Source organism: Bombus flavifrons, chromosome 3 (assembly GCF_040668555.2).
Source record: "Bombus flavifrons isolate JBK064 chromosome 3, iyBomFlav1_principal, whole genome shotgun sequence".
Classification (NCBI taxonomy): Eukaryota; Metazoa; Arthropoda; class Insecta; order Hymenoptera; family Apidae; genus Bombus; species Bombus flavifrons.
This window is the reverse complement of record NC_138444.1, coordinates 15575974-15595845: the sequence shown is the minus strand read 5'-3', so window position 1 is coordinate 15595845 and position 19872 is coordinate 15575974. Positions and strand designations below refer to the sequence as shown.

General features: G+C 33.4%; 2 protein-coding genes across 2 annotated transcripts in view; one reads left to right on the top strand and one right to left on the bottom strand.

Moving 5' to 3' along the window:
* Nucleotides 1-19872, bottom strand: part of LOC138178338 (RYamide receptor) — a 47669-nt gene that overhangs the window by 3333 nt on the left and 24464 nt on the right. The window contains exons 2-4 of the mRNA XM_069110079.1: nt 18191-18594; nt 13549-13799; nt 12384-12543 (exon numbers count right to left, since the gene is read on the bottom strand). Of these exons, the coding sequence (XP_068966180.1) occupies nt 12384-12543; nt 13549-13799; nt 18191-18565 (786 nt within the window). The 5' untranslated portion in view covers nt 18566-18594. The remainder of the gene's footprint in view (nt 1-12383; nt 12544-13548; nt 13800-18190; nt 18595-19872) is intronic.
* On the top strand, nt 3161-6828 carry LOC138178343 (pancreatic triacylglycerol lipase-like). Its single transcript, XM_069110090.1, has 8 exons — nt 3161-3302; nt 4113-4200; nt 4485-4530; nt 4715-4863; nt 4946-5188; nt 5265-5465; nt 6182-6314; nt 6595-6828. Exons 2-8 carry the CDS (start codon nt 4146-4148, stop codon nt 6659-6661), a joined length of 894 nt encoding a protein of 297 aa, XP_068966191.1. The 5' UTR covers nt 3161-3302; nt 4113-4145; the 3' UTR covers nt 6662-6828.

Sequence of the window (19872 nt, the reverse complement as noted above, 5' to 3'; positions counted from 1 at the left end):
GAATGTGGCAGGTGTATATTATGGTTTCTGGATTTTCGAAAGATCCGTTCTATATTTCTTTTTTTTGCCTCTCTTTTTCGTTTTTTTTTCATTTTCATATCTACATATACCACCATAAATATGTCCATAGATATTTCTTTTTTTTGGTATATTTAACTTTATAAATACGGAGATAAGCGTATAAGGTGAACTGATACTGGTTTTTACGTCATGATTCAAATATAATATTTATTCAATACTTTTGTTCTGTTACCTAATAAGTTACTGTTTAGACACGAGTTAAATTACTAAATTACTTATCTCAGACTGTATATAATCTTCCCATTATAAAAGCATCATCATTTTTCGAACATCCCTAGTTACTAAGTGGTAATATCGTTATTTGAATATTCGTTGTTGACTACTGCATTTCGTAGCAATAAAAACGTAAGTGTTAATCGTATTGCAAACATACTTCAAACTAATATCAATTCTATCAATGATAATTTTATATTTTCCCTAAACAAGAAGAAATCTTATAGATCGTATTTAATACAAATTCTATAGAAAAATATGATTCATTGAAAAATGACCCAAAACAGGGTTGAAGAACATAATAATTTGAAATCTCAAATTAAATCTCAAAGGAAATGTTTCAGTTGTCAAACTAGGAATGTACTATTTTTTTGATTTTTCCTGCCCTTCATTTCCTTCTTCGTTCTTTTTCTGTTTATCTCATTGATATTCCAATCTTCGCTGCCCGCTTTTCAGATAAGGTCTTTACTTTTCTCGTTCGAATACCCCTCGATAAATACGAGCGTTTCTGTTATCGCGTTTATTGCTGATATTTCGCGCAATCCTACACGTCGCTTTTCATATTCTAACGTGACGATCTACAAAAAATCTGAGTAAAGGTTACTCTTGTAAGAAGATTAGTGACGTAAGTGTATTTAGATTTACCCAACTCGTTTGCTTCTACAGATTTGTCATCACAGTCCTCTGTTAAGTTGTATTGAAAATCTTCTTCCTGTTTCGCTTAATACAGGTAAAATTGTATTTTATTTCATCTAATTTAATATTGCAAGTCAGGGAATCATATTCTCGATTCTATGTATTTGTTTTATTGAAACTTCTTGAAATGAAATGAATTTTATTGATCTTGAGGACTTTCTCAAGCAAGATAACTGAAACGTATGAAATATTCGTGTTAAGCGTATGATACAAAGCATTATGTACTCCATTTGTAATATCACACTTTTTACTGCACATGTTGTTTCTATAATAGTGGTGATGATTTAAAAGTTATTTATAATTTGCAGTACTGTATTTTATTAAAGGTATCCAGGTTTCTACAATGGTCTGTAAATATCTTGATAAAGTTAGAAAAAAGTGTGCTTCTACGGATGAATGGAATTCGATGGCGCAATGCTTAGATAGTTTTGATGCAAATTTCACAGGCAAATTTGACAATCGAAACAACGAGCATAATAACTAATTGCATAAATGTTACCCTTGAAAGATATGACATCATTCCAAAATAAAGATTTATGTATAGAATATTTCATTGCAAATGTCGCAGCGTTTAACAAACTGGACTGTGTTACGTGTAAGCTAATGAGGTTTCTTTCAATGCGCTTTGTTATTCGATTTCATGAAGGAAACTTAGATAAACAGTTTCGTTTTCCTTTTGAGGAAAAAATCTACTCAAGGAATAATTGTTCTATATCGATCTTCGTGCGCTTGTTTTCAAACGATACCTCGAGATCCGCTACGATTTCAATAAACCGAGTTTACCGGGGCTCTAAAGAACATTGTTACCGTTTCCTCAGTGAAAAGCACGATTCATGAATTTTATAGGAAGAAGTATTACGACTCTCTATGTTTGAAACACAAGAAGTGTATTCTCGCTATATGTTAGTCGATGCTTAAGAGGCGGCTGCCATCGAAGAAAGACAATGAGAAAAAAGAAACAGAAACGGAAAATCTAAGCTGATTTAATTTTAACTCCAGGAAAGGAATTTACATTGCACGACAGAGAAAATACTGTAATTTAATTTATTTAAATAGTTCTAGAAAGATGTGACTAATTTTGAATCTTTCGAACCTCGTATGGGAAGAATTATTACCTTGTGCAATGTTAAGAAATTGAATTAACAAAGATATACACATAAAAATATATTTTATGTGCATTGTTTTCTCTAAACAATGATCATTACATCTAATGCTTTCTAAAATATGTTACTAGTTTGTTTATGGTGAAAAATTAGCATGCTCGGAATTTAAAAGCTTTTGTTATGTAACAGTAGATATCCTACATTTTCATTTTACCACATAGTTGTCCAAACTTTCGAGCGTATTTCACATTCAATTTGATTTTTAAAGGAAAGGAAATTTTAGGCATTCGAAGGAAAATTCGAATAGTAATTTCTCCAACCTGACACTGTTACTGGTGAGATGTATAGGCTGTAACATAGCGCAGCAAAATTTTCATAAATTCATCCCTGTTCTTCGACTCTTAACGGTCGACCTGTAAATCGTGTGTCAACTAGGATATTTTCATTTTGCGACGAATTTACGGGTTTTTCAAAGATGGTGTACTAAAACGACTGGCTTGTTTATTCTGCAATTTTTGATAGATAATAAAGATAGATTTCGTATTAGAAATTTTATAACGTTGTAACGCTATAAGCTTTACGTCGCTTGATATGCTATTCATTTTATGCGATTCCGTGTCATAAATTTTCAACTTACACTATTTGATAGCTTGATATTTATAAACAGACTGTGGATATTTAAAGATGAACAAATTTTCAAAATACAAATTGTTTAATTTAAATGAAAAGTAATATGAAATATCGAATGTAGAGTACAGGTAAAACAAATTTCTGTTTTGATCTTCTATTTTTAATCATATTCATAAAAATATAAAACTATAAATTTTCGTAGATTATTTATAAATTTAACAATAAATATACAATCTCATTTCATGCGATTTTGTCAGATACTTATTTCATGGGCTATTTAACGATACATAATATGTACGACAGTATATAACTTATTTATTATTTTCTGTTTTTTTTGACATTTAAAATTTTAATTATTTGCTCAACCATAATTATTGTTAATTATATGCGTAACTACAATTGTTGTTAATTATAGGTGTAATTGCAAGTGCCGTTAGTTATTGCTGAGAGCAACATTTTTCAACTATCAACAGTGGAAATAAAACTAATGAATTTAGATAACGTGTAGGTATATAGAGAGGAAAATTGTTGAAATCGCCATAGTTTGTTTCTGAAGCGGAGGAATTATTGACGTTTCTGGTAAGCGAGGGGATCCATTCAAACTGTCAAACCATAATTCTGAGTGATAGACATATCTTCTTGATTTTATCATACGAAAAAATATTAATAAAATCGATATATTTGATATCGAAAGAAATTAGCATCATTCTAATATCATATAAATTGTGTTATAGTCTTAAGTTATGTCTTAAGCCGCTTCCACTGCATTAAGGGTTTTCTTAATCCCTTAATCTACGATTTACGTTTGAGAATTTTGGGCCGAAAACGTAAACAAGCTATTACACAGGGTAGTTGGTAACTAGTGGTACAAGCGGAAAGGGAGTGATTCTACGCGAAAAAAGAAGTCGAAAATATAGAATAAAAATTTTTCGTTTGAGGTTTTCGAGAAAATCGACTTTGAATTTTCGCTCGGTACGCGTACGGTACGTTATAACGGATCTCACTGTAGATCGTTGTCTCGATGGAAAAATTAAAAAAAAAAAATTAAAAAAAAAATTTTTATTCTATATTTTCGACTTCTTTTTTCACGTAGAATCACCCCCTTTCCGCTTGTATCACCAGTCACCAACCACCCTCTATATTATATTATATATTATATTTGGCTCGATCATCGTACTACGGGCTATGCCCGAAGTTGTAGGTTAAGGGGTTAACACTCAAACTATCTAGTATATGATATAAAACTATATAGTATATAAGAACAAGATTAAAAAATTGTTTTCATGTTTTGTACAAGTGATCATATAGAATATAACTCATAATCGTACATGGTATGTCTTACTAACAAAATAATTTCAATTTTTTCAAATTAATTTTCAACTTCATAAGCGGTCAAAAACATCCGGGGATTCGTTCTACACGATGACGAAACTTTCTTCTTACATTTTCTTCGTTTTACTCAACATTTTGATAGCAGGCGAGTATTCTAAGGATTTTAATTTAATTTAGAAATGGAGGCGTAATATTCAGAATAAGGAGAGAATTTTTCGTTGCATTATTAACTTTAAGAATATTATCTCCAATCGTTGAAAACATTTCTCATCTTATTATTAAGAGTGCATATGTGAATATCTTCATATTTTCTTTTTTAAATAAGAGCTATACACGTGCAGCTATAGAATAAATTATAAATTCGTTATTCATAAAAGTAGCAATACGTATTTGCGATTGTTTGTTGTTTGTTCACAGGTATCAGCACAGGTGCTGATGACAATGTTAGTACAATTTTCGTACGTTTATTCAAAAGGTAGTCATTTATGTGCATGCAAAATCAATTAATTCCGACTTATGTATTTTATAATTACAATTTATTATTTAAATATAAATAAATCGTTTCTTCATTTATCGTAATTCATCTGCTTAATTTAATGTATTTTTGCCCGTTTGTTTATTTTTCTCGACTTTCAGTTCAAAAGATTTTTTTATTTCAGGGATGGCTCTTATCTTGATGCAAATATATTAAATAGAACTGAATTGGTAACAATGGGAAAGCATCTACGAAGAAATAAGAACACGGTATTCTTCATACATGGCTATACAGAGAGTATAAATAGCAACGATGTGATGCTTGTAACGAATAGTATGTTAGAACTTGAAATTTCGCGATATCGTAAAAGATAAATTTCAATGGAAAATTAATCTCCCTTTGCAAATTATTGCAGCGTATTTACAGGCCACGAATGATAATGTCCTTGCAGTCGATTATCAACGAATTGCTGGACTCCCGTACGTAACTGGCGTGACAATGATCGAGGTAGTCGCAAAAGTTGTTGGCGGAGCTTTGGATATTTTAGCGAGTTCTGGTATGAATTCGAAAACGTTACATGTAATTGGACATTCACTGGGTGCTCAGATAGCAGGAATTCTTCCAGAAAACATAAACTTTAGACTTACCAGGATAACAGGTGTCGTTTAAGAAGCTAAGGAGATTAAGTTTTGAGATTAATAGGACGGTGTAAGAAATTTGTATTTTGTTTACAGGCTTGGATCCCGCCGGTCCCTTATTCTACGTTTTAAATCATCGATTGACCTCTGAGGATGCTGACTTTGTAGATATTATCCACACTGACGCTGGCTTTTACGGAATAACTTATCATACTGGTCACGTGGATTTCTATCCGAACGGTGGTCACAGGCCACAACCAGGTTGCAGCTTAATCAATATACCTCTATCGGCAGCAGGTTTGGATTTTTTTATTCTGAAATATTTTATTTAAAAAATGACAATTTTGGTGACAAGTATAATACGCGAATACTCGCATACGTCCTGAGGCAAAGATACACGAAAGAGTGTGGTCTATAGTTTAATTATTAGATTCTACGCGTTGATCATCGATTGTTTACACATCAGAATTAAAAAGAGGTCAGATTTACGAAGATAACATGATTTCAGTTCGAAATTGTTTGCAGATTAAAGGAAAAATACATTTGGAAGGATCTATGTTCAATGAATTTAAATTCAAAGTGATACAAGTTAAGAAAAAACATTATGATCAGAAAACTATGTATTGTATTACGTGCTTTTTAATACTGTACATTCGAAACATCAAACGATTAATATTCGATATTAATTTTTATACAAAATTTCTGGTTCATTCTTTTATAAATGTAGGTTATGCAACAATAGCCAAACATACGATATAATAGTTTCGTTAATATCTTTCGAGTAATTAATCGTTATCGGAATTTCTGTCTCAGCAAATGTTCAGGTATTCGCAGGTATTCTCGAAAAACCCACGAAGATTATGCACAATATCCACATTAAGAATGCTCTCGGTCGTTTATTTACCGAGAGAAAGTAGAAAATGATATTTTATATACAGATAAAAGGAAACGAATGGCTTCTTCTTCTTCCTTCCGTAGCCAACATTCAACTCTTCCCATTTATTGCATTACAGATTTCTGCAGTCACCAGAGGTCCTACATATTCTATTCAGAATCAGTTAGAAATCATAAGGCTTTCATTGGTAAATGTCAAGAGAACTGTAGCAGCGATCTCGTGCCAATGGGTTTTATTACGCCAAATAATACGTTAGTATCATTTTCTGTAATTTATTTTTAATTCGCTACTTGATTGTTTTTTCTACAGTTTTTAATCTATTAAATTATTAGTGGTGAAGGTTAATCCAACATTTCACTCCTAAATCTTCAAGACTCACATTTTCAAAATATCAGATTTTTAACTTTTAACTTTTGCAAATTTTCAAATTATCATTTCATCACGGAGAAGAGAAGCAAGTCTCTTTGGCTGTTCCTTCTTACATTTGTATTATTTTTTCTATTCTCTAATTAATTATTCTTCTTCTTTTAGGAGGGGTATATATTCTCTGACAACAAATGCGGAGAGTCCTTTCGGTCAAGGTATGAAAGGAGTGTAGTTAAAAAGTTTCCATATATGAGGCGATTTAATTTAAACGAAAGTCATACGTTTTATTCGTGCGTTATGAAACCAATAAACAGTTAATTAATCTAGAAATGTAATTGGAAATATGTAAATATATAATATATATGATATCCATTTGAAAATAAGTTTTTCATTAGAATATTTGTCTCGTATTAACTCCTACCTAATATGAGCATTATCGTATGCATGTGTTCGTGACTTTTACTCGATGCGCTACGCTTGTCACCCGTCGAATTGATATTGGCTGGCTGATTATAGGCTGATTATAGGCTGATAGCCCCGAAACGACGATGGTTTATCCACAGAAAAACGTACAAAATGTGCGAAACTATGAAATGAAAACTAGAAACTACGTCGCGAAGCTTCGAAATATTCGTGGCTCGGCCGTTCGAGAAAAGAAGCAGAAACCCGAAAAGCTCGTTTCTCGAGGTGGTTCTTGAATAAAATATAAGCGTTGGTGATCAACGAATTTGATCTTCTCTTGATCTGAAATAAAGCGATTCTGATCTCTCTCCGAAACAATCAGAGATGCGTGTTGTTCGAAAGGGATTCTACATTCTCCGTGAAACGTTCAGAGATATATTTTGTTCGAAAGACAGAGCGATTCTGTCTTGTTGGACTCGATGGAGAGTGCGGGCAAAGTCCAGGTGGAAGATGAAAAATGTGCATGCTGATTAGTTAGTTACCGAATGCAAAAGAATTAAAAGTAACCTTCTACTAGAATTAATCATGTTCAAGGCACATTCGGCTATTGATAAGACGGTAGGCATGAAAAATGAGAAGCATTGTTACCATTGCTGAAAAAAATTCGTCTAAATGGTAATATTTCCTTAAAAGTAGCCTCTTATCTTCGAAAATTTGCGTCATAGAATTACTTAAAAAACTTGTTATATTTTTTTTCCTTCGGACGGAATATGTTATGAACATAAGGAGAAAAGTTCTTTCCGAAAAATAGTTTTTGAAAATTTGTTCAATAGGCTAACTGTCAGCTTTGCGAGTTTTGTCGTTACGCAGTTGCTTGTAATTTATACTAAGTTCAACGATTAATTCTCTGATATGAGAGAATCGATATGAAGTTCGTGTCTTCGGTACATTGATAACAATACACACTTTGCAAAGGAAATCATTTGTCACTTTAGACATACACTGTATTTTTATTATGTTTAGTCATTCTTTCATGGTCGTACGATACATTCATATTAGATACATACGATACGTACGATACGTTCATATTAGAAACAGTTTAGAATTCCAATGATAAGTGTGCAACATCGTTTGGCGCATATTCTGCTTTTAACTCTTTGCACTCGTGAGGCGACTCTCAGTCACCACGGCGTTCCGTGCTGTAACTCCAGTGGCGAACGAGAGGCAACAGTCCCTGTTTATGCTAGATTTCGACATCCTCAATCGATGAGAGTGCAATATTGGTTCGTAAATTAGTTCCTTAGTTCTTTCTGTTCTTTGTTAGGAAGTGTAAAGTGTTAGACTTTAAAATGGAGATAAAATATTTAATCTCATATCCCTCCGAAACTATGGTTCTGACAACGTCTCCAACGTTAGTTCGAATTTGACGATCATTGCAAAAGTATTATAGTTTAGAAACCCTGAAAAAATGGTTTTCGGAAGTGAAATTAGCTTAAATGAAGATGAACTTGATTTTAAACTATTGAAAAATCAGATCAATTGTATTCAAGAATGCATCCTGGTAAATGCTATGTAAATTATCATAAAGAAATTAATATTACAAAATCATATTTTCAAAGGTGTAAATATAGATAAATTATTAGAATACAATGTTTTTGTAAGTTAATTTCTATATAAATGCTATGTAAATTATCATAAAGAAATTAATATTACAAAATCATATTTTCAAAGGTGTAAATATAGATAAATTATTAGAATACAATGTTTTTGTAAGTTAATTTCTATATAAAGTCGTAACGTATACACGTATACACTAAATAATCCGGAGTAGCTGCTACGCCCGATCGAAAAGGTCCTCGAGTGTGTCACATCGGGGACACGAGAAATCACGAAACCGATAGATCGCCGGTGATCTCCTCGCGTCGCAGTTCGAACGTTTCACGAATAAGGTGAAGAAATTGAACTTTATATATGATAATAGAATTTATTATGCAAATCTAACAGAGTGACGGTTCAAAGTGTTACGAGAGATTGGGTCAAAATGTTTTAACAGACTGGGGCGAGCGCTTATTTTGGAGGGTTTTTATACTGAGGTTTTAGTCCCTCTGGAGAGGTTGTCGTCTGGTGTATTTCAGAATATGTATTTCACCTATTCCGTTACTATTTGGTTACTGTTTCGATGGCTGTGGTATGCAGGATGTCTAGCCTATCCTATTACTGCTTTTGAGCGGGTGGTCTTCCTGAGCGTGTGACAAGTGCAAAGGGTTAATAGAATCTATGTGCTCTATTAGTAAGAATTAATGTCTGAAACTTGAATGTTAGTGAATGGTTGACGATAACAATATAGGTAGGTGTAATATTGAATTAAAAATGTTATTAAAAAATATATAATATTTAAAATATGGCTTTGGAAAAGTAGTCTTCTTTAAATTATTCATTTCTTATAACATTTCTTTTTAAATAGAACGACACAACGAAGGTGTGATTCAATCGTGAAATATTCATTCACAAAATAAGAAAAAGGGTAATAAACTAAGGATTTGTATTTGTATAAAAATATTAAATATTAAAGAAAAAAATATGTAGTATCATGGACAGATTGCCTAAGAAATATCGGGTGAACCATAAACAATGTTGCGAGAAAGTGCCGACAGGCCCATCAATGTGTCATCGGTCCTTCAGTCGAATAATTACGCAAAAAAAAGGTCTACGTGATCATGGCCACGAACGGTTGCGGAACACGTATGTGGTGAAGTTATGAGAAAAAACAAGGGGGTGCTTAATACGTTAACTGCCACGACACCCGTGTTCGGGTGTCAGCAAAGTTTCTTAAGCAAAGTATGGGTCAGGCCGCGTAACCCATATTCAGGTGTCGCTTATTTGACTACTTGCGAAGGATCGTCGTAGGTATTTGAAAAGATATTCCATAATAATAAAACTGTTGAATTGTTATAAAATAAAAATACGAAAATGGTTTATTAAAAAAATTATTTAGAATGTAAAACTTTAAAGCATTCTATGCATAGCTGAGGTTGGTCGGGATAATTTGGACAATAAGTTGTTGTTTTCTTCAAATTCTTTTGTGCCTTTGTTCGGTCCATTCGACGTCTTTTATTTGCATAACATAGTTTGCATGCGCGTCTAATGCTTCTTCCGGAATCGTTCTTCTGAACGGCGATATTACGCCGACTTCGTCGAAGACAAGGATTTTTTGTATTTTCAGACAACCTTAATAATTTTGCAACTAATAATCGTCCAAATATTCTAATATTTATATTTTTTCTTGTTGCAATTTTGTAAACCGTCAAAGCGTTTACAACAGAAATTCCCAGAAGGAATTGAATGCCAAGTTTTCTGTACCATTTGATTCCTTTTCTAATTGTGGTGGCATAAGAAACCATTTGGTCGGAATAATCTATACCACACTTTCCTTCGTTATATTCAACAACAGCTACTGGTTTTAATGTTGCGAACAAATGAAACGAAAGATCGCATTACTAAAATATCGATGGGAGCACCTAGCAGAGAACGCTTGGTACTGCTGTACGCGTGGCCTGACGGAGATTTCTTTGAAAACACGCGTGGCAGTCAACGTGTTAAGGGAGAAAGACGAATTAACAGTGAGTAGTTAGTTGATCAGTCAGAGTGTTGTCAGCGTCGTCAGAGAGTGTTGTCAGTATTGTCGAGGAGGAGGAGTTGTAAATTAACTATTTAGATATTTTAGTTATAACACATTACTGTATTTAGTTCACGTTAAATAACCATCGTCTCCTGTTTAATCCATTCTAAACAAATAAAAAAATTCTACAAATATTTTACGTATCATTGAGAGTTTAGAACAGTCTTTATTTTTGCAGAGTTTGTTTATTTGTGTCACATTATTATAAATATTTTGGTCATTCGTTTGCTTTAGTTTTAGTGGATTATGGAACTTTATGATAATTATCGAGTATTGTTTAACTTCTATGGCATTAAACTCCGTTACTGTGACATTGTGTGATGATTGCAGCGGTGTAAACATCTCTATCTCTAATATACTTATTTTTAAATGAAATTGTATGCTTTCAAGTTGCTTTGTTTTCCTCGTAATATCGTTTCACATGAACAATTAAAGGAACTTATGCAATAGAACGATTATAGCTCACATAATCAACAGTTATTAACCAAGCTATTGACAAACATAGATTATTTTATCGTTGATCGTCCAGTATTAATTGCAGAGACGCAGATTAATATACGAACGCACTTTACTACAAGTAGAGAGTTGAGCTGTTGTAATAAAATTTTAGTTATCAGTTTCGTAATAATAGAGAATAATTAATTAATTATTACTATTAATTAACCCTTTGGATTCCTTCGTCGAGTGTGAGTCGATATCAATTTTGTCTATGTCTTGACTATGTCAAGTTACATTCGATATTTTTTAATTTCCAATTTAAATATGTATTATATTTCACAACGTTTGTTTTAACTTAGATAAACAATGTACATGTGCGTGATCCTTTCTTACAATTCGAAATATCAAAGTCTCGATACGTTCAAGTAAGTAGATACATACAAAAAATCGAAAATATACTGTTGTTCTACGCGGATCATACGACGCTGTTTAGATGTATTTTTTTGTTTGTTAGCAGTTGTTTGACACAGTCGTTTGATGCAGAGTGACTTTGCTAGCACTTCACTGCCTTTACGCAATCAATGTTAATTAAAACTGTCTCATCGTATAGACGATAAATTGCACGTGTTGTACTTTGGCTGATTTTGTTGGAGCGAGCAACCTTCTCACAAATATGATTAGCAAATATAATTAGTCTCGCTTTGTTTCATGACTCGATTAAAATCGAGTTCGATAAAACTACCTTGTGCTATCGAAATTTTTCAAACGAATCTCGTTATACTTGACCAATCTTTATTTGCTCATTCGACGAATGATTTCTATGATGAGAATATATATAGTTTTCATATATCAAGTCATATCATACGTATAAGGAAAAATAAATTTGAATAAAAGAAAGAAGATTCTTTTGCAAAGCAAGAGACACGATCAAAATATAGAAAATTGTTAGTATTCTTTAGATATAAAAGACTTTCAGACGTTTTAACCGAAAAGGACAGAAATATTTTTCTGACGCATTTATAAAATCTAATAATAATTTATTTAATAGAAAATAATTTAACAAAAATAATCTACTCAATGGAAAAAGAAAAAAACAACCATCTTTTCTTTCGTCTAGAACACGTGCTACCTAATATCTCTTGTTTGTTTTGGCAATTATTATTTATCTTGAAGCTTTGAAACGTTTGCACGAGCCAGGTATAGAAGCACAATATCACGGAGAGGTCAGAATACGTGGATTAGTCTACGTGTTCCCCCTGCGTGCTTCTTTTTATGTCTAAGTAGACAATCAAACATTCTGAGAGGAGATTCTAAAGGAAGAAAGAAAAAGGGAAGAAAAAAGGTATGTTAATTGAAAGCGTCGTAAGCAATAACCTCCCTGTCATTTCACAGAGAAATTTATCTAATGCGATGCGATGCTTTTTTAATACTTTACCTTCCTTTTTGATCGTGCCATTCTCTGGTCTCTGACATTTTCGGCTTCTCCTGGAGGTCTCTTTCCCCATACCATAACAGCGATGCTGGTGTATGTAAACACCAGAACTGTTATCGGTATCACGTACTGAAGAACCAATAACGCTATTGAGTAATAATACCTGTAGCACACAAACACGCGCTTGAATAAAAAGCCGATTCAACAATGTTATTAGAAGCCATTATGCTTCCATAAATTCGACTGGTTAGACATTAATGGTTCTCTGAGGAGATTTTAAGAGCAACTGAAGCAGCTACTCTTGTTTCCGGCTCCCCTCTTTTCTCCGTGTTGTGAAACTTTCGATGAAAGTTTATCCGATTAAAGGGGAAAAATATGGAACTCTAAAGAAAAAATTAACACAAAGGGATGTATTTAAAAGAGAGTCTAGGTATCTCATTTCTTTAAATTCAACACATTTCGTGCTATGTGAATTATCGATAGATTAAGGATATTTATTTAAATTTATATTTCTTATTATTGAAAAATAAATATTTGAAAAATATTGTATCCAGCTACGCAGAAAAATAAAGAAGGCAAAACGTATATGTTTCGCTCAGAAATACGAGGTACATGTTCAGATATCTTTAAGTAACCGATAGAATTCTCGAATTTACAAACAAACAGTAGTTAAAAATGTCACCCACATCGATAAAGAATTGTTACAATGACGATTAAAGTGAAACACATATATCTCGCTTCTTTTATCTTTTTAGTTTTCTCTTTTATTCTTTCGTCGAGTAAATAAAGACACTCTTATTTCTAAATTAAAATTTTCACTTATTATTTGCCAATAGTTAAATGCCTTGAGATAATTTACTGCTTCAATTTTAAAGTTCTGGTGGATACTTTAACCTTGACTGTTATGTAAATATATTTTTCATAACTCGTAGCAAAGCTGGGTTATTTATCTTCAAGCTTAATTTTGTCCTCGTAATAGTTAAACTACTCAACTTTATTTTTCTAATAAATGTTTAACTTTGTCATTGACGTAGATACATAATTAGTGTCTAACCTGACGTCCGTTTTTAAGGTCCAAATGATTATTAGCGTTGGAATTGATGAATTTGACTTCCATATAGTTCAAGTATATAGGTAAATAGATATGGATGAATATGGGGATAATTACTTGTTCTCCATCGACGGCCAAACTTCCGCGCAAATGTATTGATTGCATCTTTCATATTTCTTCGACGGTTGAGATAGCTTTGAAACAATAGCGATAGGAAGAGATATTATCATAGCAAGCATCCAAACAGTTAGAATCAGAAATTGAGCTTGACGTTTGCTCAATCTGGGTTTCAGAGGCCACATAATGGCAATATAGCGATCTATACTAATCGCAACAAGTGTGTATGCGCTCACCAATACTGATACCGCCTGAAAATAAATATTTCTGTATTAACGAATCATCTCTTTGCCATTACTACTTCGAAATTTAAACTTTAGGTAAGACATTCTTTAGGTAAAATATTGACATAATATTTACATAATTTCTAAATTGTGCAAGAAGAAGACAGTTAACCCTCGCTTGAGAATTTTCATATTCTTTCTCGAGATTAATCGGAAATATCTTTTTTCTGTCGTTTTATTTGTATTATATTTCACATCTTGGATCTACAGTTTAACGCTAGAACCACCGACGATTAAAGTATAAAATTTATATTGATAGAAGATAAAATTTATATTATTATTTATCTTAATAGAAGCTATAAGAAAGGTATATAAATTAAAAAAAAAAACAACTTTTTGTCTATACTTCATCAAACATTTTTTGTTAACTCCAAAGCTCAATCCTTCGTCATACGGTTGTGACATACAGTTATAAAATTATTCACTTACTTAAAACCTACGAATTTGTCATTTTGGCCACTGATATTTTCAGTGTGAAGAGAAGGATTTCTGTCGAGGACCGTTCCACGTTCCACGTTACTTTCATAAGTTACTAATTAATTAAACAATAAATAATGTTCTCCTTTCAGTAAGATCAATCTCAAATTTCAATGTATCGTATCATCTTTACGAAACCATCCGAGAAAATGAACATTCCCATCGCACGTGATCAATAAAAAGCAGCTTTTATCAAAACAAAATGAAATTCTATACGTGGATGGAGTTGCGATGCTACAGATCTCAGTACATCTCGAATTTGATTTCCGAAAGCGCGTGAAAGGACAGGTCTATCAGAAGGTAACAACTTGTTACTAACGAGCTATCCCTTTGTCATTTAGTGGCAGCTTTGTCTGCGAAGCGATGTTACGATCCGCTGATTCGCGAAATCAATGGTTATAGACAAGTTTCGAGGCTCTATTTTCAGCAAAGGAAATTTCTGTCAGTGTTACCTGAATGTAGTTACACGAATATTCTCGAGTATGTTGAGTATAAGGTTACACGCTGTCCACTAGTCGCCTGCGACCACCGGATTCATTGGGTTATATGAGCCCATTCGCACTTGGGCGCCGAGTTTAGTCATGGTTTCTGGTCGACCTGGCGACCTGGTCCTAATGATCCTAATATTCCAAGGGAACTGGAATTACGGATGAGATTTTATGCGTATTATAGCTGAATACGAAATGATACGCGTAATCGAATACGATCGAGTTGATTGAAACCAACAAACGTACGTTGGTCGATTACATATACATAGCTTTTCGTGAAACTGGTTTAATCTTTAATTAAACTTTATTTATGGTTTATCGAGTCTCCTAATTTGTGAATTTCTTGGGAACTCATTATTGGAATTATGGAAATAATTTTCACGGAGGTTTAGTATTGTCGTATAATGAGGTGAAATTTCATAAAAGTTTCAAGAGGGTAAGAATACAGATAGGAAATATTACATCGTTAGGGTAATTTGTGATGAGAGTTGAGAAAAATTTAATGCCGATGTATTATGCATTCTCAATTTTGCTGGAGAAGCTATTTTCGGAAAGTTTTCTTTGGTAATGTATCTTTCAAAAATTCTTTAGTAATGAATTCCTTTAAGGGATTTTTAGGGTTTCTTATAATACTCAATTTATTGTTTAAATTAAATTATACAATAATTAAATTATTATTGTTTGAACAAGTTTTGTAAGGATTACGGTAAACAATTATGTAAACACCAAGTGACTAAGGTAAATAAAATTTCATTTCAATCAAAGTCCGAAATTTTCGTCTAAAGATTGTATGTGTTTTCGACCAATCGCGGGGAGACGCAATCGCGAGGAAACACGTCAACGGGAGTCGTAAATTCCCGTTACGATTATAATAATCGACGCCGCGAATAAATCGATCCCCTGATTTCCGTTGAGATAATAGGGGTGATTGAGGTGGTATAACGCTGCGATTAACAGGGTTATAAACCATATAATTTCAATAAATTGGTACAATGAACTTACGCCGTTGCGCATGATATATGTCGTAGACGATGATTTGGCGTATGAAGATGCGATATACATGTACAATATTCTTTGGTAATAGAGCAAGGCCCTTACAGTTGAGTTTCTTGTTGTAGTTGAAGTAGCAACAGAGGAGACTGATGTTTCGCTCTTATGCAATTACGGAGGAAAGCTCGGTGTGGGTGTGTTTTCTTGAACGAAGAAAGCGGATTCGTTGCTCAAACTTTTCGTTAGTAAGGTGAGGGTAACGATATGTGATGCCTTTTGGTTCTAGTCATGTTAATGAGTGGTGAGGGGGGAAGGAAACTTCCTACCAACTTTGCTAGGGGGTGTCATTGTTTACGGGGAAAAAACGGATTTTCCGTTAGATAAATATCCACTCTCTCCGTTAGGTCACTACCCGCTGTCTCCGTAATTTTTAAGAGCGTCTAATAAACCTAATGACCTTTCTAAAGTCAGACAATGAAGGACGTCGCACGGATCATCTTGCGCGACGTAACATTGCACCCAATCGATTTGTAAAAACAATATTTGTACGAACTTAAGGCACAGAAATTTATAATAAAAATTCTACGAACATACAACAAAATTTATTCTCTCTCGTCGAATGTCTTCTTCCAGATTGGCTTTTACGGTGTTATCGAGCTCCTAGAATATTTAAGTAAACTCTATTCAAACAAGTGATAGATGAGAGCAACAGGCGATCGTTAGCCTCCCTAGATCAACATTTTCAAGTGAACTTTTGACAAACAAAGTGGACTCTGACAATAAAATGGGTATACACCCCGTTTGTAAATATCAGACAACGATATTTTTAAGGAAATTTAGAGAAGTTTGGTTTGAATCAAGTTCGTGAAGTCATTCATGTGAAATGCATGGAACAAAAGAACAACGAAACATTTATTCATCGATCCTGAAGAAAGAAGAATATTTATTGTATTATTTGTAACTAATGAAACATACGTGTTCTTCGTATTTCGAGATTCTAAATGGAATAATAACTCTAGAGTCTTGAATAAATTCCCAGCGATTTTTTCTCTTTTTTTCTCGGTTTCTATAAGTGTTCCACTACTTGTGCACGGAGCTGGTATATATTTAGTAACATGTCTGAATAATAGAACGTTCGCGCAAGAGTATATTCGAACAGTAGAACGTTTCGAGAGGAAAAAGAATGAAAATGGGAAAAATACAGTAAATTGGTTAATAGTCTACCAGTTCTCTCGATCGAAAGAATTTTTTCATACGAGCAGTTGATTAAAATCGGCGCGGAATTCGCGTGTGATTAATGAGAAATCGATATTAAACGGTTAGGTCGGCACTGATATGCGAACAGGTCCGATCATTTCTCCATAGTTACACGAAGCTTGTCGACTAATAAATTGTCCCTCTCGATGGTTGAACATCGCGTCTCCGAATGGCGAGTAACGACACTTGTTAATGTCGACATCGTAACTGGAACTGGATTTCCATGTTCACGCGTGTGGCTACTCTGACTTGGACAACCGAATAATTGCTTTTGCTTAATTCGATCAAAATCAACGGATCGTTTCGCTGTTCGTCGATTTCGATTTTTCACGTAAAAGCATCAGTTAATTTGATGTAACGGTGAAAATAACGTGGTTAATATGATAGATATATTATTAATTCGTGAGGATCATTGAATATAGAAGAATCAGATTTAGGGATTGTGCCATTATTAGGGATATTCATTTCGTTAACAGTTGACTGAAGGTTTATTATTCGGTGATTGAACTGGAGAATATTGTTTCTCTGCTATAGTAAGCTTGAAATGTCTTTCAATATCATTGTATTTTTAAAACAGTAGTAAATAATAACAATAATAAATATAAATTATTATACAAAGTTTGTTGACCAGTGTTATTAGAGGACAATTGCGATGGAATCACTGATTTGTATTTATCGATGGTTAACTGAAAATTCGAGGAACCTTTCACAATGTGGATTACTTAGTTTTACGTCAGCAAAGCATTATTCCTTTAAAAATGTTATAAGAAATATCTCAATGTCTTACATTCGCTTTTCACTAAAGATTTATTCTCTCGGTGTGAAGATTTATTTCGAATAAAACACGAAGTGGAAGGTTCATCGGCGAAGCTTTTGTACATCTTCCATAGTTCTCAAGATGATATCGAAAAGCTAGAACTTCGAAGTAAAGTTTTTCTTAAGCTTCAGCAACCGAAAGGAATATGACACTCCTATTTTTGTTTTATTCTTGAAAATTCGGGTACGCTATATCATTAAAGATCTGTTAGATCTTTTTTTCTACTTTAATACCACCGTTCGCAATAATTCATCCTGCAGGACGATCTTATGATCTTTTCTCGCCGATTCATACCTTAGGTAGAAGAACAGAAAGACTATCAAGCGCACCTGCAAGTAAATTACGATGAGACAAACTTCTGGGCCGAATGGCCAATATTGTAGTATCAGGGTGCTGATGGAGCTGGTTGGTACACAGAAGAGTGCCATCAAAATATCCCCGAAAGCAAGGTTCACGATGAAGAAGTTCGTAACAGTTTTCATTCGGGGACTGCTGTGTACTACGTAGCAGACTAGACCGTTTCCAGTTAACGCGACCACAAAAACGGTGCTATACAGGACGCAGATAATGCTACGAAACCATTTCGTTGAAAATATGCTCTGCGATTCGGAGAAATAGTTGCAATCCTCCGGATTCGTTACGTTCCACGCCTCGAAGTCTTGAAGTCTCTCTAGCGAACGATTTACTTGTAAGTCCGTATTCATCGTGACCCGTTTATGTGGAACATTCCGACCTGGAAAAAGATTATTCGGCAAGTTAGGTAACGATTTCGGCACAGGGTAGATTTAAATAAATAATTTCATTCGAACTAAGGATAATTGTCTGTTCGTTGATGCGAAAGTTTTCGAATTACGTATCTACAATGTTGGAAATAAACAACGCTGATGTGTTTATCGTTAACGAGTAGACTGTGAATATTTATGGAAATTCACGTTTTTATAAATATAATTGAGAAAAGGGAAAAAAGGTAAAGGATTTTTTCATCTATTAAATATTACCATAAGTACTAGGAATATGTTACATATTTTTATATATTATATCTATGCATTTTGTACCTTGAAATTTCTCATAAATGCATAAATATCCGCAGTTTAGTTACGTATGATTATCAAATATTATAGCCAATCGTTACAGTGTTCTTTAATCCTTTGCATCATTTTAGACCCAATTTAGATATTTGTCCGAGTTAAATATTCGAAAATTAAATTGAATTGTACCTAGTAAACTTGTATCTATATCGTATGACATCTGTTGCTTTCGCACAAATTACAAATTCTCTCGATTACGATGCTTTTATTTCATCGCGTTCGTTGTTTATAATCGTCTCTACATTTAATCATTCCAAAATATATAAATCGACCAAGAGTTGACAATTTATTCAAGAATAAACGCTGGAAAATTATTCAGATATTACGAATGAATTAACTGACTACTTTTCCAACAATTTACTCGATAAAACCAATATCGATAGGGAGGAAACTGTGCAACCAGTTAAAACTTGCCACACGACATGAATTTCTAGCTGCGTCGCATTTCGAAATTTAAATGGCGTAACTCAAGGTATTGAGGTTGTTGCAGCCGATATACCACAAAACCAATGTGAATGTGGTTGATGGGATTTCTAGTTTACGAGGCATATTACAGAAACGCTAACTAATGGCACAGTTTCTACCGAATATCTTTCGCGGAAAACTATTTCGTTAATTTGTCTAGTTTCTACTAGCCTATTCCACGAAATATCAGAAACTTCACCGTTGCAGATTAATTAAAGTTAACTTCTGAACAAGCCAGAGCAACGTGGAAATTATTTCGTTCGTTTGTTTGCTTCTATAGAAGCTGACACAGATCATTATTCTTGCTATTTGGTAGATAATGTAGCAGAAAATTCAAGGGATGTTTTCACGAGTCGAAACAAAATGAAAATTTATTCATCATTCTCTGGAAAGAAGGAATATTCTTACTCTTTCTCGATTTAACCCTGTTATATATGGGCAATCGATGGATTAAGAAA

Excerpts from the sequence above, each read along its gene's own strand:
- LOC138178343 (XM_069110090.1), top strand. The coding sequence starts at position 4,146 with ATGACGAAACTTTCTTCTTACATTTTCTTCGTTTTACTCAACATTTTG. Across the intron at positions 4,531-4,714 it reads TTCGTACGTTTATTCAAAAG|GGATGGCTCTTATCTTGATG; the intron begins GTAGTCATTTAT and ends TTTTTATTTCAG. Across the intron at positions 6,315-6,594 it reads TTTATTACGCCAAATAATAC|GAGGGGTATATATTCTCTGA; the intron begins GTTAGTATCATT and ends TTCTTCTTTTAG.